Source organism: Hemitrygon akajei, chromosome 18 (genome assembly GCF_048418815.1).
Source record: "Hemitrygon akajei chromosome 18, sHemAka1.3, whole genome shotgun sequence".
NCBI lineage: Eukaryota > Metazoa > Chordata > Chondrichthyes > Myliobatiformes > Dasyatidae > Hemitrygon > Hemitrygon akajei.
The window spans coordinates 78746713-78773619 of NC_133141.1; the positions used below are offsets into that span (position 1 = coordinate 78746713).

General features: G+C 45.2%; 1 protein-coding gene across 1 annotated transcript in view; it reads left to right on the forward strand.

Annotated features, from left to right (window-relative positions):
• LOC140741595 (insulin-like growth factor 2 mRNA-binding protein 1) overlaps window positions 1–20345 on the forward strand; it is a 123992-nt gene extending 103647 nt beyond the window's left edge. The window contains exons 6-9 of the mRNA XM_073071897.1: window positions 5962–6036; window positions 8967–9098; window positions 12879–12992; window positions 17630–20345. Of these exons, the coding sequence (XP_072927998.1) occupies window positions 5962–6036; window positions 8967–9098; window positions 12879–12992; window positions 17630–17725 (417 nt within the window). The 3' untranslated portion in view covers window positions 17726–20345. The remainder of the gene's footprint in view (window positions 1–5961; window positions 6037–8966; window positions 9099–12878; window positions 12993–17629) is intronic.
• Window positions 20346–26907: the final 6562 nt, after the last annotated feature.

Below are 26907 nucleotides of genomic sequence, written 5' to 3' on the forward strand. Positions count from 1 at the left end.
TAAATTTAGGAAGGACAACAAAATTCTAGGGACGTATAGCCCGATGGGAGTTCAGGGAGCTGGGTTAAGCACAATAGGCAGCGATTCAAACAGAGAGAGGAGAAATGGGCTAAAAATTCTATATCTGAATGCACGAAGTGTCAGAAATAAGGCGGATGAGCTTGAAGCTCAGGTGCGAATGGGTAACTATGATGTTGTTGGGATAACGGAGACATGGCTGCAGGGAGATCAGACCTGGGAAATGAATGTACAAGGGTATACGTGCTATCGTAGGGACAGAAATGTGGGCAGAGGGGGTGGGGTGGCCCTGTTGGTGAGGAATGAGATTCAGTCCTTTGCAAGGGGGGCCATAGGGTCAAGAGAAGTAGAGTCTGTGTGGATAGAACTGAGGAACAGTAAGGGCAAAAGGACCCAAATGGGTGTTGTCTACAGGCCACCAAACAGTAGCATGGATATTGGGTGCAAGTTGAATAGGGAGTTAACATTGGCATGTGGCAAAGGTAATGTCGCAGTAGTTATGGGGGATTTCAACATGCAGGTGAACTGGGAGAATCAGGTTGGTGCTGGACCACAGGATAGGGAGTTTGTAGAGTGCCTACGGGATGCATTCTTGGAACAGCTTGTACGAGAGCCGACCAGGGACAAGACTATTCTGGATTTAGTGTTATGTAATGAACAGGATTTGATAAGCGATCTCGCAGTAAAGGAGCCATTAGGAGGTAGTGATCACAATATGATAAGCTTTTATCTGCAATTTGAGAAGGATAAGGGCAGCTCGGAGGTGTCAGTGTTGCAGATGAACAGGGGAAACTATGGAGCCATGAGGGAGGAGCTGGCCAAAGTTAACTGGACGGATAGCCTAGCAGAAAAGACAGTGGAACAGCAATGGCAGGTATTCTTGGGAATAATGCACAAGGTGCAAGATCAGTTCATCCCCCAGAGAAGGAAGGATTCAAAGGGGGGAAAGGGGCCACAGTGGTTGACAAAGGAAGTCAGAGATTGCATAGTATTAAAAAAAAGGAAGTATGACAGAGCTAAGGTGAGTGGGAGGACAGATGATTGGGAAGTTTTTAAGGAACAACAGAACTTAACTAAAAAGACAATATGGGGAGAAAAAATGAGGTACGAACGCAAGCTAGCCAGGAATATAAAGGAAGATAGCAAATTTAGGTATGTGAAGAGAAAGAAGATAGTTAAGAACAATGTTGGGCCCTTGAAGAATGAATTGGGTGAAATTGTTATGGGGAACAGAGAAATGGCAGAAGAATTTAATGAGTACTTTAGATCTGTTTTCACTAAGGAAGACACAAGCAATCTCCCAGATGTATGGATGGGCCAAGGACATAGGGTAACAGAGGAAATGAAACAGATTGACATTCGGAAGGAAACAGTGATGAGAAGACTGATGGGACTGAAGGCTGACAAATCCCCAGGTCCAGATGGTCTGCATCCTAGGGTACTAAAGGAGGTGGCCCTGGAAATTGCGGATGCATTGGTAATCATTTTCCAATGTTCCTTAGATTCAGGATCAGTTCCTGAGGATTGGAGAACAGCTAATGTTATCCCACTTTTTAAGAAAGGAGGGAGGGAGAAAACAGAGAACTATTGACCTGTCAGCCTGACATCGATGGTGGGGAAGATGCTAGAGTCCATTATTAAGGATGAAATAGTGGCATATCTAGATAGCAGTGATAGGATTGGGCCGAGCCAGCATGGATTTACCAAGGGTAAATCATGCTTGACTAATCTGTTGGAGTTTTTCGAGGATGTAACCAGGAAGTTAGACGGGGGAGATCCAGTGGATGTAGTGTACCTCGATTTTCAGAAGGCATTTGATAAGGTCCCACATAGCAGATTGGTGGGTAAAATCAAAGCTCAGGGCATCGGGGGGAAGACATTGACATGAATAGAAAACTGGTTGGCAGATAGAAAGCAAAGGGTAGCGGTGAATGGGTGTTTCTCGGAATGGCAGGTGGTGACTAGTGGGGTGCCACAGGGCTCGGTATTGGGACCACAGCTGTTTACAATTTATGTCAACGATTTGGATGAAGGCATTGAAAATAACATCAGCAAATTTGCTGATGATACTAAACTGGGTGGCAGTGTGACATGTGATGAGGATGTTAGGAGAATTCAGGGTGACTTGGATAGGCTGGGTGAGTGGGCAGATACTTGGCAGATGACGTTTAATGTGAATAAGTGTGAGGTTATCCACTTTGGGAGTAAGAACAGGAAGGCAGATTATTATCTGAATGGTGTAGAGTTAGGTAAGGGAGAAATACAAAGAGATCTAGGAGTCCTTGTTCATCAGTCACTGAAGGTGAATGAGCAAGTGCAGCAGGCAGTGAAGAAGGCTAATGGAATGGTGGCCTTTATTACAAAGGGAATTGAGTACAAGAGCAAGGAAATCCTCTTGCATTTGTACAGAGCCCTGGTGAGACCACACCGGAGTATTGTGTACAGTTTTGGTCTCCAGGGTTAAGGAAGGACATCCTGGCTGTAGAGGAAGTGCAGCGTAGATTCACGAGGTTAATTCCTGGGATGTCTGGACTGTCTTACGCAGAGAGGTTAGAGAGACTGGGCTTGTACACACTGGAATTAAGGAGATTGAGAGGGGATCTGATTGAAACATATCAGATTATTAAGGGATTGGACAAGATAGAGGCAGGAAATATGTTCCAGATGCTGGGAGAGTCCAGTACCAGAGGGTATGGTTTGAGAATAAGGAGTAGGTCATTTAGGACAGAGTTAAGGAAAAACTTCTTCTCCCAGAGAGTTGTGGGGGTCTGGAATGCACTGCCTCGGAAGGCAGTGGAGGCCAATTCTCTGGATGCTTTCAAGAAGGAGCTAGATAGGTATCTTATGGATAGGGGAATCAAGGGATATGGGGACAAGGCAGGATCTGGGTATTGATAGGAATTGATCAGCCATGATCTCAAAATGGCAGTGCAGGCTCGAAGGGCCGAATGGTCTACTTCTGCACCTATTGTCGATTGACATCCTCATCTGTCCATGCCCCCACTCCTTACTGGATGACCATATATGAATAGGGTGGGGTTAAAGTGCAACTAAAAGGCGAGAAGGGAGGTGAATACTTTTCATAGGCACTGATACATACTTCGATGATAAAAATTTACTTTTAAATTAGTCCTGGGTGGTGGGGCTCCTTATGATGGATGCCTCACCACCTTCAGGCCTATCGAAGGTGTCCTGGATGCTGGGAAGAGTAGTGCCCATGATGGAGCCAGCTGATTTTACCTCTATCTTTTTCTGATCCTGTGATGTGGCCCCCAACCAACTAGTTAATCAGGCATCCTGTTAGAATGTTCTCCACGGTACACATATAGGTTTTCCTCAGATGGCAGAGGGACCATGAATGACCTTGGTTGTGTCAAAGGTCTCTTGATGAGCCTGTTTCTATTATTGAGAAAGTTATCAAAAATTCTTAAGTGAATTGAAATAAAAGGGCTTAAGAAGACAAAAGACTGCACCTGTAAATACAGAGATACCCCTGTGAAGGCTTATTTGATGCACAGCCTGGAAATGAGCCATGCAAACCTGGAGGGCTTTGCAAAGCACTTAGAGGTTGCACACAAAAAACAAAGGGTCTCATCTCAAAATGTTGACCCTTTATTCCTCCTGCTGCCTGGCCTGCTGAGTTCCTCCAGAATTTTATGTGTGTTACTCTGGATTTCCAGCATCTGCAAAGTCTCACGTATTCATGACCCTATCTACCACCCCCCCCCCCCACCCCCCACCACCACCCTCTCATGATCTTCCATCAGTTCATTGAGATTCTGCTCCTTGCTGGCATTTATGCCTCAGCCAAGGCCTGCAAGCATCTTGTTCCTTGGTCAACTAGCTCAACAGGTGAAGATCCCATGGTCCTTGCTCTCCCCCTGGTGGCCTGTTGAGTAAAAGCATCTCAGCAGAGCCTGCTCTGAGCCAGGGTGTGGTGTACGACAAAGGTTGGTCCATGTATCCCACTAGACAGAGGGGTGGACATTTCCAGGATCCCAGCTCTTAATTGAAATCTGGCCATACCCACTTGGTAAAATTTGTGGATACGGCAACTCGGAGATGGCAAAGCAATGGGACCAACGGTGTGAACCCCAGGATCCTGAGGGAGTGTGCTGAGCAGCCGTGTGGAGTTCTCCAGCACATTTTCAATCTGAGTCTCAGCTTGGAAACGGTCCCGACTGTGTGGAAAACACGTGTGGTCCCAGTACCCAAGAAGAGTCAACCAAAAGTCTTGAATGACTACCGTCCAGTGGCCCTGTCCTCACGCATCATGAAGACCCTAGAGAGGCTGGTCCTGGCTCACCTCCAACCTCTGGTCAGATCAGCCCTCGATCCCCTGCAGTTTGCCTACCAGGAGCACATTGGAGTTGACGTTGCTGTTACCTACCTGCTGAACAGAGCCCACTCCCATTTGGATAACCAGGGCAGCCCTGGGAGGATAATGTTTTTTTATTTCTCAAGTGCCTTCAATACCATACAGCTCTCATTGCTGAGGGAAAAGTTCCGTTCAATGCAGATTAGCACTTCCATTGTATCCTGGATAATGGGCTACCTGACTGGCAGACCACAGTTTGTCTGGCTTCAGAGCTGTGTGTCAGACACAGCTATAAGCAGCACTGGGGCCCCACAGGGGACTGTATTGGCTCCCTTCCTGTTCACCCCCTATACCTCGGACTTTAGATACAACACTGAGTCATGTCATCTGCAGAAATTCCCTGATGACTGGGTGTGTAAGGGGAGGACGGGAGGTGAATACAGGGCCCTGGTGGAGGACTTTGTCAAACGGTGCAAGCTGAATCATCCGCAGCTCAGCATCAGTAAGACAGAGGAGATGGTGATGGACTTTAGCAAGACTGCTCCCTGTTACTATTGATGGTGAGGACGTGGATGTGGTGAGGACCTACAGGTACCTGGGGGGGGCACCTGGATGACAGACTTGAGTGGAGCACCAACACAGAGGCCGTGTACAAGAAGGGCCAGAGTTGCCTCTACTCCCCGAGGAGACTGAGGCCCTTTGGAATGTGCAGGCCTCTCCTTCACACGTTCTACCGGTCTGTTGTCCCCAGGACAATCTCCCAAGCGGTGGTGAGCTGGGGCAATGGCATCAACACGGGTGATGCCAACAGGCTCAATAAACTGATTAGAAAGGCTGGCTCTGTTACAGGAGTCAAACTGGACACACTGGAGGCTGTGGTAGAACAAAGGACCCTCCGGAAAACACTGGCAATTCTGGACAATGTCTCTCACCCTCTGCGTGCCACCTTGGCCGAATGGAGGGGCACTTTCAGTAACAGACTGAGACAACTGCGCTGCTCCAAAGAGCGTGAAATGAGGTCACTCTTACCCTCGGACATTAGGCTCCATAATGAGTCAACCTGTAGACGGGGAAGGGATGACCCCCTCCTGTCAGAGTGCTTGTGGTAACTTATTTTTTATTCTTTCTACTTCTCTTCTAATATTGATATCTGTGCACTTGTAATGCAACCGTGACACTGTCATTTCCTTTGGGATGAATAAAGTATCTATCTAAACACAAAAGATTCTGCAGATGCTGGAAATCTTGAGGAACACTCACAGGGGAAACTCAGCAGGTCAGGCTGCATCTATGCAGGGGAATAAACAATCGACATTTCGAGCCGAGATGCTTCCTCAGCACTGGAGAGTAAGGGGGAAGAAGCCAGCATAAGAAGGTTGGGGGACAAGCTGGTCATAGGCGAGACCAAGTGAGGGGGAAGGGTGGTGCATGGGAGGGGATGCAGTGAGCAGCAGGAAGGGGAGAGTTGGAAGAGGCCTGCCCAACACCCGACTACGGATGTCTTGCTGAAGATTCCAGCATCTGCAGAATCGTGTGGGTGAGAGTCTGTGTGTGATTACGTTGTTGGTGACACACTCTCTTTCCCTCCTCACAGCAGGTGTAACGTTCCGATGTTTCTCTTGCAGATTGCTCCTGCGGAAAGCCCGGACACAAAACAGCGCATGGTGATCATCACGGGGCTCCCTGAGGCCCAGTTTAAGGTAAAAGGCACCACCTGCCACCTGGAGAGGGAGGGAAGATTACACTTGCGGGCTGGGAACTAGTTTACAGATGCTCTGTTCTTGCCAAGTATACAGTCAGTAGCCACTTCACTAGGTACAGGAGAGGAATGCGGTGTGGTCTTCTGCTGCCATAGCCCATATATTTCCATATTCGACATGTTATGCGTTCAGAGACGCTCGTCTGCACACCACTGTTGTAACGTGTGGTTATCTGAGTTACTGTCGCCTCCCTGTCAGCTTGAACCAGTCCGGCCGTTCTCCTCTGACCTCTCTCATTAACAAGACGTTTCACCCACAGAACTGCCACTCACTGGCTTTTTTTTTGTTTTTACACCATTCTCTGTCCACTATAGAGATTGTTGTGCATGTAAATCCCAGGAGATCAGCAGTTTCTGAGATTCTCAAGACCCCATCTGGCACCAACGATCATTTCACAGACAAAGTCACGTAGGTCACAATTCCTCCCATTCTGAGGTTTGGCCTGAACAATAACTGAACCTCCTGACTGTGCGTTGAGCTCTGCCACATGATTGGCTGATTAGTAACGAGCGGGTGTACAGACACTGAATGTGTTATATCAGATCACTAAAGGCATCGATAGGCGCGTGGATGAAAGGAGGGAAAGGTTAGCTCAGGGGTTCTCAACACCGCTATATCCCATGGACCAATACGTTTCAGTAAGGGGTCTGTGGGCCCCAGGTTGGGAACCCCTGTATTAGGTTAAAAGGTCAGCACAGTATCATTGGCTAAAGGGTTTGTACTGTGCTGTACAATTACCTGTCTTTGTTTTAAGACTCAGTTGTCTGTTCTTTAAGCTGACAGTTCCCAACCCAGGCCAATTGGGTTGAAGTGATGGGATGATTTGAAGGCAAGGTTTAGGAGTTTTTTAATGAGATAATGGACAAATACCTCAGAAGATCACGTGTTCCTGAGTGTTCTGATAAAGCTCTTTCAATGTGCTAGTACAGGGCAATGGGCCCAATGTCCCTCTCCTCCACTGGACTGATGTATCTGTTTAACGCGTGGTCACTTCATCCCGAGCCTGTTCCAATGCTGGGATATCTTGCCTGCTCGCCATCCCTCTCCACTCTCTCCTTCGTAACCTCCTCTTACCTCATTCTCATTCTCTGTTCTCTTACTATCTTCCTCCTTTTTCTCCTCTCTCTCTCTCTCTCTCTCTCTCTCTCTCAGAACCAAAGAACATTACAGCACAGAAACAGGCCTTTTGGCCCTACTTGGCTGTGCCGAACCATTTTTCTGCCTAGTCCCACTGACCTGCACCTGGCCCATATCCTTCCATACCCCTCTCATCCATGTACCTGTCCAAGTTTTTCTTAAATGTTCAAAGTGAGCCCACATTTACCACTTCATCTGGCAGCTCATTCCACACTCCCACCACCCTCTGTGTGAAGAAGCCCCCCCCCCCCAATATTCCCTTTAAACTTTTTCCCCTTCACCCTTAACCCATGTCCTCTGGTTTTTTTTCTCCCTTAGCCTCAGTGGAAAAAGCCTGCTTGCATTCACTCTATCTATACCCATCATAATTTTATACACCTCTATCAAATCTCCCCTCATTCTTCTACACTCCAGGGAATAAAGTCCTAACCTATTCAACCTTTCTCTGTAACTCAGTTTCTCAAGTCCTGGCAACATCCTTGTAAACCTTCTCTGCACTCTTTCAACCTTATTAATATCCTTCCTGTAATTAGGTGACCAAAACTGCACACAATACTCCAAATTCGGCCTCACCAATGCCTTATACAACCTCATCATAACATTCCAACTCTTATACTCAATACTTTGATTTATAAAGGCCAATGTACCAAAAGCTCTCTTTACGATCCTATCTACCTGTGATGCCACTTTTAGGGAATTTTGTATCTGTGTTCCCAGATCCCTCTGTTCTACTGCACTCCTCAGTGCCCTACCATTTACCTTGTATGTTCTACCTTGGTTTGTCCTTCCAAAGTGCAATACCTCACACTTGTCCACATTAAACTCCATCTGCCATTTGTCAGCCCATTTTTCCAGCTGGTCCAAATCCCTCTGCAAGCTTTGAAAACCTTCCTCACTGTCCACTACACCTCCAATCTTTGTATCATCAGCGAATTTGCTGATCCAATTTACCACATTATTATCCAGATCATTGATATAGATGACAAATAGCAATGGACCCAGCACGGATCCCTGTGGCACACCACTTCCTTTTTCCAACTCTCATTTGCTGAAGATCCCTCCAACCTTTATCTGACCTCTCTCTCTCACATATACTCTCTTTCTTTCTCTCTCTCTCTCCCTCTTTTCTCACTCTCACTGTCTCTCTCCCTTTCACACTCTCTTTCTTTCTCTAGTTCTCACACTCACACACTCGCCTCAGTCTCAGGGCTCTGGAGATGGCGGATCGAAGGTCGGTGCCCCGACAACCGGCATGTCATGGGAGCCAGAAAACCTTTGGCTGTGTGCCCAGAGACCCGAGTTCTTTGGGCACAGAGCTCGGAAAAAGTGACACAACAGACTTTTAACAGCGAGTTGTTTGTTATGTCTCCCACTCTCACTGTGAAACTGAGGCATTTCTTTCTCCCTTATTATGTTGAATACCGGGTAAATGAGTAGTCTTTGGGGTAACTGCAAGTCTGTGTCTTTGCTGTTGCTTTGCTCACGCTGGAGTGCTTGGTGGTGGATGTCGATAGTTTTTTATGCCAGAGGTGGGGAGGGGGGATCGTTGCTTGCTGCCGCTTACACGTGGGAGGGGGGAGCTGGGGGCGCTTTGGGGTTCTAACGTTTAACTCTCATTCCTTCTGTGGGGCCACTCCTCCGTTTTCGTGGATGGTTGTGAAGAAAAAGCATTTCAGGATGTATATTGTATACATTTCTCTGACATTAAATGTACCTTTGATTTCCACCCAAAGGTCCAGGGGCGGATCCATGGGAAGCTGAAGGAGGAGAATTTCTTTGGACCCAAGGAAGAAGTGAAACTAGAGACACACATCAAAGTTGCGGCATCAGCGGCTGGAAGAGTAATCGGCAAAGGAGGGAAAACTGTAAGTTCAAGCTCAAGTTTAATCATCATGTATACCGGCAATTGAAACGGCATTACTCTGGGGCCAAGGTGCACATGGCTACAATTCCAGGAAAGCATACAGTCACAAAGAAAAAGAACTAATATAGCCCGAATCCCTCTTGTGTTCAAGAGTAAAATGAAACCATTTTGTGTTGACGAAGGGTCTCGGCCCAGTTGTCAGCTCCACAGATGCTGCCTGACTTGCTGAACTTTGTGTGCATTGAAAAACTGAAAACTCCTGGGTCTGTGTGTCTCTGGCCAGGCCAGCATCTTTAACCGCCAGCGAGAAGGGTCTTCTTGAATCTGGGTGGGCCCCCGCCCAGGGTGTTCTTGGATTGAAGGAACGGTGATGGTAATGTGTATTCAAGTCCAGATGGTGGGCAAGTTGGAAAAAACCAGGCACATAGACCGTCTCACTGGGAGAGGGAAAGAAACGGTCAGATTAAAGATCAGCGGGACACTGAAATACCGAAACATAGAGTTTGTGTCAATGACCAACACAGACCAAAGGTGTGGTCGGGACAGCCTGGAAGTGCTTCAAATTCAAAGTTCAAAGTAAAATTTACTATCAGAGTACATACATGTCACCACATACAGCCCTGAGATCATTTTTCTGTGGGCATACGTAGCAAGTCTCTAGAACAGTAACTGTAAACTGTAAACAAACTGTGCAAGTGCAGATTTAAATAAATAACAATAAGTAACGAGCATGAAATAACCATAAGATATAAGAGCAGAAGTAGGCCATTCGGCCCATCGGGTCTGCTCCGCCATTCAATCATGGGCTGATCCAATTCTTCCAGTTACCCCCACTCCCCTGCCTTCTCCCCATACCCTTTGATGCCCTGGCTAATCAAGAACCTATCGATCTCTGCCTTAAATACACCCAATGACTTGGTCTCCACAGCCACTCGTGGCAACAGATTCCATAGATTTACCACCCTCTGAGTAAAGTAATTTCTCCGCATCTCTGTTCTACATGGACGTCCTTCAATCCTGAAGTTGCGACCTCTTGTCCTAGAATCCCCTACCATGGGGAACAAGATAACAGAGTCCTTAAGTGAGTGTAGTTATCCCCTTTTGTTCAAGAGCCTGATGGTTGAGGGGTAGTAACTGTTCTTGAACCTGGTGATGTGAGTCCTGAGGCTCAGAGGGATCAGAGCTGATCTGGGGTCCGAGTCCATAGGACACTCAAAGCTGCTGCGCAGGTTGACTCTATGGTTAAGAAGGCATACAGTGTATTGGCCTTCATCAACCGTGGGATTGAGTTTAGGAGCCGAGAGGTAACGTTGCAGCTATATAGGACCCTGATCAGACCCCACTTGGAGTACTGTGCTCAGTTCTGGTCACCTCACTACAGGAAGGATGTGGAAGCCATAGAAAGGGTGCAGAGGAGATTTACAAGGATGTTGCCTGGATTGGGGAGCATGCCTTATGAGAATAGGTTGAGTGAACTCGGCCTTTTCTCCTCGGAGCGACGGAGGATGAGAGGTGATCTGATAGAGGTGTATAAGATGATGAGAGGCATTGATTGTGTGGATAGTCAGAGGCTTTTTCCCAGGGCTGAAATGGCTAGCACGAGAGGGCATAGTTTTAAGGTGTTTGGAAGTAGGGACAGAGGAGATGTCAGGGGTACGTTTTTTTTACAGAGTGGTGAGTGCGTGGAATGGGCCGGCAGCAATGGTGATGGAGGCGGATTCGATAGGGTCTTTTAAGAGACTACTGGACAGGTATATGGAGCTCAGAAAAATAGAGGGCTATGGGTACCCCTAGGTAATTTCTCAGATAAGAACATGTTCAGCACAGCATTGTGGGCCGAAGGGTCTGTATTGTGCTACAGGTTTTCTATGTTTCTGTGTTTTCTAACTTTGGCCTCAAAACCGGCCTGGTAAAGCAGGAATTCCTATTTCACTCTGCTCCTCAATCTGCTGTTGCCCCGCCTTTTATTACATTCAAGGGAGCAAGATTGAATATGGTGGATGAGTTCAGGTACCTTGACAGCATCGTCCCTAGTGATGTCTTCCCGGGCAAGGAAATCAATGCAAAGCCAGCCCGAACTTTGTGGTTGAACCAGCTTTGATGGACAGTGTTGTGTTTTTAATATTTCAGTTATATTGTAAATATATTGTTTGAATAAGCATTCTTTGCCGTTTATATAATTTATTATGGGTTATATGTAAAAGTACGTGAATGACATACGTCATTACGCCACCACGCCATATGTGCATGCCTCACAAAACCTACAACAGTAATTCCTCCCTCTGACTGAGGACAGTTCCCTTGCCCTCACTGAGAATGAGCTTGCCGCTCAAGACTTGGACTCCACAGCCACCTCCTGGACTCCTGGACAGGTACATGGAGCTTAGAAAAATAGAGGGCTATGGGTAACCGGAGGTAATTTCTAAAGTAAGGACATGTTCAGCACAGCTTTGTGGGCCGAAAGGCCTGTATTGTGCTGTAGGTTTTCTATGTTTCTATTGTCTATATGTTTTCCTGTAACTTCCACCTGATGGTAGCAGTGAGAAGAGAGCGTGGCCTGGATGGTGAGGATCTCTGATGATGGATGCTGCTTTCCTATGACCGAGTTTGATGTAGATGTGCTCATTGGTTGGGAGGGTTTTACCCATGATGTACGGGACTGAATCCACAACCTTTTGTAGGATTTTCCGCTCAAAGGCATGTGTGTTCCCATACCAGGCCGTAATGCAGACAGTCAACACACTTTCCACCACACATCTATAGAAGTTTGCCAAGGTTTTTGATGATGTACTGAGCCTCCACAATCTCCTGAGGAAGTAGAGGTGATGTCATGTTTTCTTCTCAATAATATTTATATGATGGGTTTGGGACAGGTCCTCTGAGATAGTGACACCCAGGAATTTAAAGTTACTGACCCTCTCCACCTTTGATCTTCTGATGACTACTGGCTCATGGACCTCTGGTTTCCCTCTCCTTGGTTCCTTGGTCTTACTGGCATTGAGTGAGAGGTTGTTGTTATGACACCGCTCAGACAAGTTTTCAGTCTCCCTCCTGTATGCTGATTCATCACTCCCTTTGATACAGCCCACCACAGCAAACTTGTACGTGGTATTGGAGCTGTGCTTAGCCACACAGTCATAGGTGTAAAGCGAGTAGAGCAGGCGGCTGTACACATCCCTGTGGTGCACGTGTGTTGATGGAGATTGTGGAGGAGATGTTGTTGCCAATCTGAACTGACTGAGGTCTACAGGTGAGGAAATCCAGGATCTAATCGCACAAGGAGATATTTAGGCTCTGGTCTTGGAGTTTACTGTTTAATTTAGAGGGGATGATGGTGTTAAATGCCAAGCTGTAATCGACAGAGCATCCTGATGTATGCATCAGATGTTCCAGGGTTGAGTGAAGAGCCAACGAGATAGCATCCGTTGGAGCTTTTCACACCAACATAGCATGCCCAGAGCTCACTAACCCTAACCCGTACGTCTTTGGAAGGCAGGAAAAAGCCAGAGCACCTGGAGGAGACCCATGTGGTTACAGGGTGAACATACAGACAGTGGTGGGAATTGAACCCGGGTCACCGGTGCTGTAAAGGGTTGCGCTATCTGCTATGGACAGTGCCGCCCCGACCCACTTTCACCCCTGACCTCAAGCTCAAGGGGTTGCTTTCGTGAATGTTTTTCCCCCGCTTGTGATCTAGCTCTGGAGTGGAGAAGGTGCCAGCACGATCATCACAAGGGCTGTCGTCTCACCACCCCATGATCACTGTGCTTCTGTGTTGCAGGTGAACGAGTTGCAGAACCTATCGAGTGCGGAGGTGGTGGTTCCCCGAGACCAGGTACCCGACGAGAATGACCAAGTGGTTGTGAAGATCATCGGTCACTTCTACGCCAGTCAGGTAACTGGTCACCTGTCTGGGGCGCGGGCGGGGGGGTGGCATCATCAGGGGGTTCTGGCTCGTCACTGCAAGCCGGGTGCCTTCCACCTACTCAACCCCCTCGCCCAAACTTCCCCAGTGCCAGGGCCAGGGCCACCCTGGTCTGGGATGTCCACAGCCTGATGTGGTGGCAGTGAAACTCAGCATTTCTAGATTGTTCCAATGTGGTTTCAGGTTTTATTTTCTGTGGGGTTTTTTTGCTCCATTTTTGTCATTGGCATGATTTGTTCTTTTTTTTGCGCAATGGGTATTACATGGTGTTTCATTGCGAATGTCTACTACATAATCAATGTACTTTGAGTCTTTGAACTGGCCAAGACAACGGAGCGAAGCCGAGGGAGAGCCAGTGAAGGTTCAGATACTTCTTCCTGATTCTGTACCTCGTCCAAAACAATTGTGATCACTGCACCGAGGCAGTCCTAATAACACAGGGTGATAAGTTTTCAGTGACTGGACTTCATGTGAACTCTTTTTATCAGAGAAACTAGTTGACCTCGAAGTTTATAAAGTTATTGCTGAGCTAAATACCGGTTTGTTTGTTTGTTTGTGACGTGTTCGTTTGTGACGTGGACGATCACGGTCTTTCCGTGACCATGATTGTTCTTGGCAAGTTTTCCTACAGAACTGGTTTGCCATTGCCTTCTTCTGGGCAGTGACTTTACAAGATGCGTGACCCCCAGCTATTATCAGAGATTGTCTGCCTGGTGTCAGTGGTCACATAACCAGGACTTGTGATCTGCACCGGCTGCTCAAACGACCGTCCACCACCTGCTCCCACGGTTACACGTGACCCTGGCCCGCGGAGGGAAGGAGCGGCTTACGTCTCCATTGGTAGAGACGTATCTCCAACCCCGTCACCTTATAATTTTGTATACCTCTATCAAATCTCCCCTCATTCTGCTATGCTCCCAGGAAGCAGGGAATATGCTCCAGTCCTAATTGATTTAACCTTTCCCTGTAGCTCAGGTCCTCGAGCCCCAGCAGCATCCCTGTAAAATTTCTGTGTGCTCTTTCAATCTTTCCTATTGGTTATAGTGTGATTGGGAAAACCTGTTTAACTCTGTGCTTTTGAGTGACTATAGTCTATCCGGCTCGAGCATGACTTCATATAACACCAAGTTTCTTATGAATGTAATTATTGCCTTAAAACTCCAATAAACAGCTCACAAGCAATGTTTGCCACCTTCGCTGGGACCTCGTTACCACACTCTCTTTAAACTTGAGCAACACATGCAAAATGCTGAGGTCAGGTAGGGAAATGGACAATCGGCATATTGGGCCAAGACCCTTCATTGACTGAAACGTCAACTGTTTATTTATTTCTGTCTGTAAATACTGCCTGGCCTTCTGAGCTGCTCCAGCATGTTGTGTGTGTGTGTGTTGCTCTGAATTTCCAGCATCTGCAGAATCTTTTGCATCCCTTTAATCTTATTCGGTTCACTGGAAAATTTATTGTAATGATGTGTAGGACTGTGTGGTGGGATGGAGATGCACTCTGCCAAAGGAGGTGTAAGGCGCTCTTTCCCTCCGCTAGCCTGCAGGTCACCCTCGGGCAAGGTGTAGCACCTGCTCAGCCGGGTCAAGGACAACTTCTCTCCTGCTAGAAGTCTCAAATGCTAAAGATGAGATCTTGATCTCTCAATCTACCTCGCCAGAATCTTTGCACTTGATTTGTCTGCCTCCTGTAACTAACACTATACCATCACTGTCATCATCAATATGCATTGTTATATGACATCATCATTATGTGCCATGTCATATGACGAAAGTGATCACAATCTTCCCATGACCATGATTGTTCCTGGCAAATTTTTCCACAGAAATGGTTTGTCATTTCCTTCTTCTGGGCAGTGTCTTTACAAGACGGGTGACGTCAGCCATTATCAAGATGGGGGAGGGGGGAACCATAATACATTCAGATGTATTCATCAATAGACAATAGACAATAGGTGCAGAAGTAGACCATTCGGCCCTTCGAGCCTGCACCGCCATTTTGAGATCATGGCTGATCAATTACTATCAATACCCGGTTCCTGCCTTGTCCCCATATCCCTTGATTCCCCTATCCATAAGATACCTATCTAGCTCCTTCTTGAAAGCATCCAGAGAATTGGCCTCCACTACCTTCCGAGGCAGTGCACTCCAGACCCCCACAACTCTATGGGAGAAGAAGTTTTTCCTTAACTCTGTCCTAAATGACCTACTCCTTATTCTCAAACCATGCCCTCTGGTACTGGACTCTCCCAGCATCTGGAACATATTTCCTGCCTCTATCTTGTCCAATCCCTTAATAATCTTATATGTTTCAAACAGATCCCCTCTCAATCTCCTTAATTCCAGCGTGTACAAGTCCAGTCTCTCTAACCTCTCTGCATAAGACAGTCCAGACATCCCAGGAATTAACCTCGTGAAACACACAGTGAAATTGCATTAACAACCTGCATGGAAACCAGCGTCCAGTCTCCTCCGTCTACACATCCCACTGCAGCCAGCATTATCAAGGCCCCCTGCCACCTTGCTCATTCTCTCTCCTCCCCCTCTCCCAATGGACAGAAGACACAAAAGCTTAAGAAGACATCCAGGCCGGTGGGTTGTGCCTGTGATGGAGCTGGCTAAGTTTACAACTGATGACAGCCTCTGGCGACCCTGTGCACCAGAGGGGGCCAATGCAGAAGTTACAGTAAGATCAGCCATGTTCTCTGTAGAGATTAGCATGACAATTTTACAGCTCGGAGCATCAGAGTTCAGAGTTCAATTCTGGTGACCGGCACATAATGATGTAACATCCAAAACAAAAATTAATTTAAAGTGTGTTGAGCCTCAGAATAGAATGATGTGCTTTTAGAATGGAGATTTCTTTAGCCAGAGGATACTGAATCTGAAATTCTTTGCCACAGGCATCTGTGGAAGCCAAGTCTTTATGTATATTTAAGGCAGAGATTGATAGATTCTTGATTGGTCAAGGCATGAAGGGATACGGAGAGAAGGCAGGAGATTGGAGCTGAGAGGAAAATTGGATCAGCCATGATGAAATGGTGGAGCAGATAGCCTAATTCTGCTCCTATATCTTGTGGTCTTATGGTGACCACTGATCTTAGATACCCCAACCAAAGGAAACATCCCCTCCGAATCTACTCTATCGAGGCCTTTCAACATTTGATAGGTTTCAATGAGATCCCCTCTCATTCTTCTGAATTCCAGGGAGTACAGGCCCAGAGCCATCAGACATTCCTTTCAATCCCAGAGTTATTTTCATGAACCTCCTTTGAACCCTCTCCAATGTCAGCACATTCTTTCTTAGATAAGGGCCTGAAAACTGGCTCGCCAGTGCATTATAAAGCTTCATCATTACATCCTTGTTTTTATATTCTAGTCCTGTCTAATTGAATGTTAACATCGAATTTGCCTTCCTCGCCAAAGACTCAACCTGCAAATTAACCATTAGGGAATCCTGCACAAGGTCTCCCAAGTCCCACTGCATCTCAACTTTTTGTATTTTCACTCCATTTAGAAAATAGTCAACCCTTTCATTTCTTTTATCAAAGTGCATGACCATACACTTCCCGACACTGAATTCCATCTGCCATTTCTTTGCCCATTCTCCTAATCTGTTTAAGTCCCCCTGTAGCCTCTCCACTTCCTCAACACTACCTGCCCCTCCACCTATCTTTATATCATCTACAAACTTGGTCACTAAGCCATCAATTCCATCATCCAAATGACTGGCATATAATGTAAAACGGATCGGTCCCAGCACAGACCCCTATGGAACCCCACTAGTCACCGGCAGCCAACCAGAAAAGGCCCCCTTTATTCCCACTCTTTGCCTCCTGCCGATTAGCCAATGCTCTACCCATGTTACTATCATTCCTGTAATAACTTGGGCTCTTTAATTGTTAAGCAGCCTCATGTGCAGCACCTTGTTAAAGGCCTTCCGAAAATCCAAGCGCACGTCAACTAATTCTCCTTTGCCTATCCTGCTTACTATTTCTTCAAAGAATTCCAACAGACTTGTCAGGTAAGATTTTGCCTTAAGGAAACAATGCTGACTATGGCCTATTTTATCATGTGTCTCCAAGTACTTTGAGACCTCATCCTTAAGAATTGACTCCAAAATCTTCCGAACCACTGAGGTCAGACTAATCGGCCTATAATTTCCTCTTGACACCAGCAATCATTCCACAATCAAAATCACTTAGATCACATTTCTTTCCCCATTCTGATGTTTGGTCTGAACAACTGAACCTCTTGACAATGTCTGCATGATTTTATGCATTGAGTTGCTGCCACATGATTGGCCGATCAGATATTTGCATTAACGAGGCAGGTGTCCAGGTGTACCACTGCGAGTGCATATATATTTTTTCAAGAACTCTACAACTCATTACCTAATATATACTTTTTCACAATTTGTCTTCTTTTGCACATTGGTTGTTTGTCAGTCTTATATATGTCTAGTTTTTGATAAATTCTATTGTATTTCTTTATTTTCCTGTAAATGCTTGTAGGAAAATGAATCTCAATGTGGTATACACGTAGTTTGATAATAAATTTACTTCCACTTTGAATTACTGAAGGTCACCTGTTTTTGCTCTCAGCTCGCACAGAGGAAGATCAGGGAAATATTGGCCCAAGTCAAACAGCAACAGCAACAGAAAGTACAGAACAGCCAGTCCCAGCCCCGAAGGAAATGAAGGCCAGAGAACGACCTGCCAACAATGGAGACAGATGCCAGGCCAAAGAGTGGCTGCGTTCAGATCAACTGTTTGTTCACCTTTAACACAGTGGAAGGCTAAGTAGATAAGATTACAAGGACTATTGCAAATTATTTGAAACTCTCAGAAGAAAATATTTAACTGTAAATCTAGAGTGGAGATGCTCATTCTTTTTGCGGGGCCTGGGTCAAACGTGATCGTTAGACATTGGGAGATTAGAGAAGTGGGCAGTTGTAGAGGGACACCTGCATTAGAAATCCCGCAGTCTGTCGTTGCTACTGGTTAGCAAAAGAATTACTACACTTGGGACTCTGCCATGTGTAGTTTCTGCTTTTATTGAAGTCCCTTCAACCTCCTTGGCCTCTTCTAAAACCTACCACCTTTGTACACTCTTGCCCAAGCGCAGATGTAGGAGCAGTTTCAAAGCTGACTCAGGCTGGGAATGGAGAAGGGGTGCGGATGCAGAGAAATTCAGATTCCAGCTGTAAGATTGGCTAAGGCGTGTGGAGAGTCAGGATACAACCTTCTGCTATGTTAAATTAGACCCAAAGGTGGAATTGTGATGAGCAAAATATATATGGTTCTTCATTCTCCCAGATTGAAGTTTCCCATTGAGAATGTTGGTGTCTCTGAAAATTGCAGATGGAATATACAAAATGCAGGTCAGTTGGCATCTGCAGAGTGGGAACTAGAGCTAACATCTCACCATTCATTGGTTCTGACGATGAGTCTTCAGCTGGAAACATTAAGTCAAATTCCTTCTTTTGCAGATACTCCCCAACCTCTTTAGTTCTTCCAACACTTTATCTTTTTGCATTTGATTTCTTTACCAAGTATCAAACCCATCAACTACCCACAACCTTAGCTCACAGACTCCCCTAAACATGCATTCACTTCCTCCTAGCAAAGTCCCTCACAGAACATAGAACAGGAACAGGCCCTTCAGCCCACAATGTTGTGCTGAAACAGTTAAGTTAGTGTAACTGATCTTTTCCTCCTTCACAACATCCATATCTTTCCATTTTCCTCACATTCATGTACCTATCTAAACATCTCTTAAAAGTCCCAAAGGTATCTGCCTCTACCACCACCCTAGGCAGCTCATTCCAGGCACCCAGCACTCTGTGTAAAAACAATTTGCCCCTCACATCTCCTTTGAACCTACCCCCTCTCACCTTCAATGCATGCCCTCTGGTATTAGACATTTCAGCCCTGGGAAACAGATACTCTCTGTCCACTCTATCTATGCCTCTCATCTTCTTGTAAACCTCCATCAGATCTCCCTCAGCCTCCCATGCAATTAATCATTCTAGAAAATAGAATTAAGAGACCCAATGTTGAATTAACTTGAGTGTCTTTATGCAGAGTAGTATTCTAATGTGTTTTGTAGAATCTAAACAAGAGATAAAAATGGATTAAAAACACCCTTAGGGCAGGGTTTCCCGATCTGTTTTATGCCATGGACTAATGCCATTAAGCAAGGTCTCCATGGAGCCCCTGACCTAGAGTTGGGGAACTGTTCACACATAAAACGCTGGAGGAACTCAACAGGTCAGGCAGCATCTCTGAAAATGAGTAAACAGTCGACATTTCATCAAGACTGGTGAAGGGTCTCGGCCCAAATCATCGACCGTTTCTTTTTAAAGATTTATTTAGAGATTCTGGCTTCTTTCCTTTCCCCCCCACTGCCAGCATTTTGTTTGTGTGTGTTGCTCTCGAGTGCAGCAGAATCTCGTGTTCGGAGAGGAAAAGGAGGAGGCAGACGAGTGTTAACAGTGATGGCTCTGGAAGTGCGCACGATCCCCAGGGAATAGTGCAGAAACACCCGAATGCAAGGAATAAAATTCCATGGAGTTGTAGAAAAGTACGGCGCAGAAACAGGCCCTTCAGCCCATCTAGTCCATGCTGAACCATTTAAACTGCCTATTCCATTGACCTGCAACTGGACCATAGCTCTCCATACTGCTACCATCCATGTACCTTTCCAAACTTCTCTTAAACGTTGAAATCGAGCTCACATGCACCACTCGTTCCACACTCTCACAACCCTCTGAATGAAGAAGTTTCCCCTCATGCTCCCCTTAAACTTTTCACCTTTCACCCATGTTGCTGTTTCGATTTTCTTTCAACTTGGTGCCAACAGCTGGATATCTGGCAGCAAGGTAGTGCGACACTATTATGTCTCGGGGCATCAAGGTTGGAAGTTCAATTCCAGCACCATCTGTAAGGAGCTCGTATGTTCTCCGTGACCATATAACCATATAACAATTACAGCACGGAAACAGACCATCTCGGCCCTTATAGTCCGTGCCGAACACTTACTCTCACCTAGTCCCAGTGGCCCGCACTCAGCCCATAACCCTCCATTCCTTTCCTGTCCATATACCTATCCAATTTTACTTTAAATGACAATACCGAACCTGCCTCTACCACTCCTACTGGAAGCTCGTTCCACACAGCTACCACTGAGTAAAGAAATTCCCCCTCGTGCTACCCTTAAACTTCTGCCCCCAATTCTCAAATCATGTCCTCTTGTTTGAATCTCCCCTACTCTCAATGGAAAAAGCCTATCCACGTCAACTCGATCTATCCCCCTCATTATTTTAAATACCTCTATCAAGTCCCCCATGTGGGTTTCCTCCCTCAGTCCAAAGACGCAGCAGTTAGCAGGTTAATTGGTCATTGTAAATTGTCTGTGTTACATAGGTGGGTCGCTGCGCAGGGCAGCTCGTTGGGCTGGAAGGGCATGCTCCTCACTGTATCTCTAAATAAATAAAATACAATAAATATTCGAGGTTGTCCATAATGGTAACATCTCTCCTTAATTTACTGGGTTAGAGAGTGAGTGTGGATAGTTTGGGAACAGCTATCGAACCAGCCTCTACACTTAGCTGTGTCCTGTAAGCAGCATGCTTAGGGCGGGGGTTCCCAACCTTTTCATGCTATAGACCCCCTACCATTAACTGAGGGGTCTGTGGACCCCAGGTTGGGAGCCCCTGGTCTAGGGCCTGTTAGACTTCAGTAGAAGCAGCGATGAGCTGTCATTGATTTAATCCAAACACATGCCCACAAGGAAACCCTAAAATACCATGATTTTATCCACAAGATGAATTTTTCACCTCAATGAAAACTTCAAAATGTGTTCAAAACATGCAATGCTTATGAATATTTTCCAAGTACAATGATCGCTCAACAACTCAGAGTTTGAGAATTGCTGATTGGTATAATGTACCCGTTGAGACCGCGGGCCAACCAATAAGGTGACCATTCGATACTGTGCACCAATGGAAAGCATGCCTCGTTGCTCTAAATAGTGCACCAGTTGATACATTGCACCAATCAATGCATTGCACAATACATTCTACCAATCAGTGTATTGCCTTCTTTCGCTTCTTCCAACAACCTCTTCACTGGAAGCCATGAAAGAGCGTCAAGAGGCACTGAGGACCACGTATAAAACTGAGATGAAGTAATTCTTGATTATTACTTTGCATTGGATTCAGCCTTCCACAGTGTTAAAACTCTAGAAAAGTATGTATTCTTGCCAAATATTAAATGAACTGTGATGATTGATGAGATAATGCCAACCATGTGTGGTATTAGCTTAAAATTTATTCTGCTTTCTTGAATGAAGAACTTAATGAACAATTTTAATTTGGGTGGCTGTTTGTTCCCACACAGGCATCGCCCAAAGTGCTGTCGTCTCCTGCCAAAGATTGCGATCGCAACCTCACAGTGTGGGACACAAATCAGTTCTGAATTTTTAAAAGTATATTATTTCTTGTTTCCTTGTCCCCTCCCCTCCCAAAACATCAGTAAAGAAAGTGGAATGAAAATAAAGAGTCCCACACATGAGGTGGATTATAATCACCAAGAGGGATCACAAAGAAAGAGGCAAAAAAGATATCTGGTTCAGTCACTTTTCTCCAGGAAAGATTTATGGTTTTTTTTCTTAAATTAAATGAGATATGAAAAGCAAATTGAGAGAGAAAGAGAGATAAAGAATGGTAACACTGCTAAAGAACACCGAAGGAAATACGATATTGGTGTTGACTCAAAGCAACACTGTGCTGTTTACTAGCTACCTCAGGCACTTGGTACCTCAATGTTTATTTCGTTTTTGCTTGCTGGTATTTTATATTCTTATAGAGCTGGTAGTCTTGAATATTTTATTTTTTTAATAAAAGAGTAAGATTTGCTGAGTTACACACAGCAGCCAGGGAACTGTGCAGGAGTTACTGTTAGTCTTCCCTGCTTCTAGTTGGTGGAAGTGTTAAAATATGTTTAAAAAACTAAAAAAAAAATTACAGCAATTGCCTCCAATCTGAGGTGCCACATTGGGAACATTTTAAGTATTTAAAAGCAGTTGTGTTGATGCAGTTACACACCACATACTGGATTCTATTTTTAAAATTTTTTAAATCACATCTAATGATTTTTAAGTCGGCACTGTGTAAGAGGCTTGGATTTCCTGCAGTAACACAACATCATAAGGCCACATCAATGTTACTATACTTCGTTTTGCTTAGAGCCTGGTGTAACCCATCTTCTTGGTATCCCCACCCCCTTCCGAAGATGAGGTCTTTGGAGCTTCAGTTTTACACTTCTGTCGCTCTGTGTTTTTACAAGATGGGATTGCTAGCCTCATGCCCAACCCTCCTCATTTCGCAGCCAGGCTTGGGACTGTCCACAGCAGAATTATCAGCACTGCTACACTGGCCTTTAATTATAAATAATCAAATGTTCTATAACCATTAACATACATTTTCCATTGTCCATACTGGGGCACCGCAGTAGTGTAGCGGTTAGCATGACGCTCTGACAGCTCGGGGCATCGGAGTTCAGAGTTCAATTCCTGCCGCTGTCTGTAAGGAGCTTGTACGTTCTCCCCGTGACCTCATGGGTTTCCTCTGGGTGCTCTGGATTCGTTCTACAGTCCAAAGACATATCGGTTGGTGAATTGGTCATTGGAAATGATCCTGTGATTAGGCTAGGGTTAAATCGGGGTTGCTGGGAGGCCAGAGAGACCTGTTCCACATTTTATCTAATATTAGTAAAAAAAATTAAATAAGTGTTAATAGTGGAAGTGCCCAGAACGTATCATGCGGTCTATATCACTTTTGTTTTCCCTGTTCTAATTATCCTTTGACCTCTAACCACTTCTTGTAATGACCTGTAAGGGAAATGGTGTGGCACAGTAGTGTAGCGGTCAGCGTAACGCTATTACAGCGCCAGCGATCCGGGTTCGACTCCCGCCACTGTCTGTAAGGAGTTTGTACGTTCTCCGAGTGCCTGCGTGGGTTTCCTCCTGGTGCTCCGGTTTCCTCCCACAGTCCGAAGCCATAGTAGGGAAGTTGGTCACATGGGTGTAATTGGGTGGTGCAGGCTCTTTGGGTCGGGCCGTGGTGTGCCTCCACAGGACACAATATCTTGAGTGGATGGGGGGAGCGGGGGGTGTAAAACTATTTCATTATATATTGACCTTTCATTGATAAACACCCCTCACTCCTTACACTAAGTTTCAATACCCTCCTAACAAATGCATGCACGCGCACACAGACACATCTGTGGTAACACACGATGTGTGATTGGATGCTGGATTTCCTGCATCTTGTGTTTGTTCACATCATATACATATATTATACATACACATACACAGACTTGGGAGAGACGCTCACATATACATACTCCTCTTCATTTCTAACACAATTTCAAAGCCTGTTTTCCATATGTAGCAAGTGCGTTGAGCTTCTTTGAACAAACTGGTACCCTACCTTGACTTGGAGATGAGCTATTTGCTGTTTTGCTTCTTGGCAGTGAAAGCTCAAAAGAAATGCACCACCCAGGGGACAACCGAAGGAGGATTCACAATTCAGAGACCTGGCACTGGCTGGGCTGGGAGCCACGTAATCTCTTCCTCCTCATTTCCACTTTATGTGAGGTGCTCCCGGGTAGCAGAGTTGTGCGAGGTGCCCAGAGACATGCTAAATCAGGTCATCAGAAAAGATCATTTTAACTCCTTTCTATATTGCTTTCTTGAGTTGTAATCACCCACCTCATTCTCGTCCAACCTGTCTGCTATTGAAATCATGACATTGAACCCTATTCATCCCCCCACCTCCACTTCAATTGAATGTTGTCAGTTCAAGGACAAGAATAAAATAATACCACAAACATATAAACGTCTGCAAGCCACACACACACATCATACACATGCATGTAAACACACACAGAACTGTGCATGTCCACTAGTGTGTACACACACACATACACAAGTCTGTACATTATGGTGTATACACTTGTGGACATCTGCGCGTACACACACACTCAGAAATGTCTTCACTCGTGCCTGTACCTACAATACGTTTAATCTTTAAACATGTATCAGTTTACTCCTTGCAAATCTCTGAGGAAATCCAAGTTTGTTACACGTGCCACTGCTTTTAATAAAAGGAAACTTCAAAGCTAGATTCTGAGAGTGACTGCATCATGCAAAGCCCATTCAACCCATTGCTGTATTTTTTCAGGGTAAGGCGTTGGCCTCTATACACCCCTTCCATTTAGTCACTTAGAGCATGAAACAACCTATTCAGACTTCGGCCAGTTTTTATTTAGTTTTGTTTTGGATCCTACAGCAAGCATCATCTCGTTAACACCTATTTGAGCCTTTTTTTATATCTCGAAGCTACAGTGCTGGCAATGACTTCTGCAGTGTATTTCGCATTACTAATGATAGTCCTGCCATAGACACAGTCTGCTTGCATACCTGGCTCTGTCCTTGTTGGCTTGGGTTACCCAACTTTCTTAAAAAAAATAATTAGGAGACTTCTCCATGGAAATAATGATCATTTTTTTAGCAATCTCAGTTGAAAACATCCTATTAGGTTGGTTTATTTTCATGGTGGGGTGTCTGTTACAAATTTCAAACCTCGAATGCATTCTGAAGGTTTAGTACTACGTACAACATTGAATCATTGTGCGAAATGGCATTCAGCCCATCGAATTTATGTTGGCTCCCAGTAGTGAAATTATCCCAGTCCCATTCTCATCCTCTATAGCCTTCCGAAGATTCTCTCTCCTTCAACACCAAATCAGGCAGTGAATTCAATATCTCAAAACATTTACTAGATGGAAAAGGCTTTTCCTCAAAACTCACAGGACAAGTTTCTTGAAATTTTAGACCTCTGCCCTTTGATCCTTGAACCATTTGCTAATGGGAAGAGCAGCAAGTTGAAGTTTAATCATCATTCAACTATACACATGTATATAGCTAAATGAAACGGTGTTCCTCCAGGACCAACATGCAAAACACAGCACACAGAATCACACGCAGCACATATAGTTATGATAACAGAAAAGCACACAGTCACAAAAGAAATAATGATATTATTATTACTGAGCATTCTGTGCACCCAAGCCCAATCATTTAGGATCTTGAGCAACTCCCTTCAAATCTCCTCTCAGCCGCCTTCACTCCTGGTAAAACAACCAGCTTCTCACAAAAAAAACTTCTAACCTCAAAGCTGAATCCCTCACCCCTGCAACCATTTCAGTAATATTTTTCTACATCCTCCCCAAGACCTTAGTAATCTTCCTGATAGAGGAGGTCACAATATCCAGTTGTAATGGAGGGACTTTGAACAGATTAAATATACTGAACAGTACAGGCCCTTTGGCCTGTGATGTTGTGCCATCCTTATAACCTATCCTAAGGTCAATCTTACTCTTCCCTCCTACATAGCTCTCCACGTTTCTAAGATCCATGTGCTTATCTAAGAGTTTCTTTAATGTCCCTAATGTATCTGCCTCTACCACCAACCCTGGCAGGGTGTTCCATTCACCCACCACTCTCTGTGTAAAAAAACTACCTCTGACATCCCCCCTATACTTTCCCACAATCACCTTACACTTATGTCTCCTCGCCTTGGCTATTTCTGTCCTGGGAAAATATCTGTGGTTATCCACTCCCTGATATCTGCCCCATTTTTCTTTATGCTTTACTAATCCCTCTCAGACTGAGATTAGCAAATTTACACCCAGACCCTGCATTCCTACACATCAGTAGAATGTATCTTCCTGCTAAGGTGTATCACTTCACATTTCTCTGAACATACATACATACATACATACATACATACATAGGTCAGAACAGGCCCTTCAGCCCACAGTGTTGTGCTGAACTAACTAAATTAATCATCTTTAACTAATCCCCTCTGCCTACACAATGTCCATTTTCCTCACATTCATGTGCCTTTCTTAAAAGTACATATATACATATCTGCCTCTGCCATAATTCTCTGTGTAAAATACTTGCCCCTCACATCTCCTTTGAAAGTACCCCTTATGCTATTAGACACTTCAATCCTGAGAAAAAGATTACATTTGATTAAATTTAAGTTGATTGTTGTCTACCTATCTATGCAGAGTTTTCTTCAGAGGTTATCACATATCTAACTTTAGTGGCATTTCTGAGTTTGGAAAATTTTTCTTTGCACGCCCATGTGTGATCATTAATATGTACTCACAAATCAATGCTCACAGCTCCTTGGGAGGACCAATTAACACCACTCTCTGCTATCTGTCTTTAAGTCAATTTCCAAACCGTGACACTGGCAACCGTTCAATTCCATAGACATTCACCATCCAACAGGGAGGACCAAGTGCCTTTACTGCAGGAAGTAGTGAGGGCTTGAACATCTCCCAGAGCTTTGCCCGTTTCCATCGTCTTGCTGATAGGAACACATCAGGCATATTCTTCTTTGCTGGCCTTACCAAACATTCGACACATCTTTTGAGTCTTATCGGTTTGATGGCTCTGGTCCTATACTCACAGAACGAGGGGGGAATGTCACTGAAACCTATCAAATGTTGAAAGGCCTCGATAAGAGTGGATTTGGAGAGGATGTTTCCAGTGGTGGGGGAGTCTAGGACCAGAGAGCACAGACTCAGAATGGAGGGACGTCTATGTAGAACGGAGATGAGGAGGAATTTCTTAAGCCAGAGGGTAGTGAATCTGTGGAACTGGTTGCCACAGGCAGCTGTGGAAGCCAAGTCACTGAGTATAGTTAAAGGTTCTTGATTAGTCAGGGCATGAAGTGTTATGGAGAGAAGACAGGGCTGGGAGGGAAATAGGTCAGCCATGATGGAATGGCAGAGCAGAC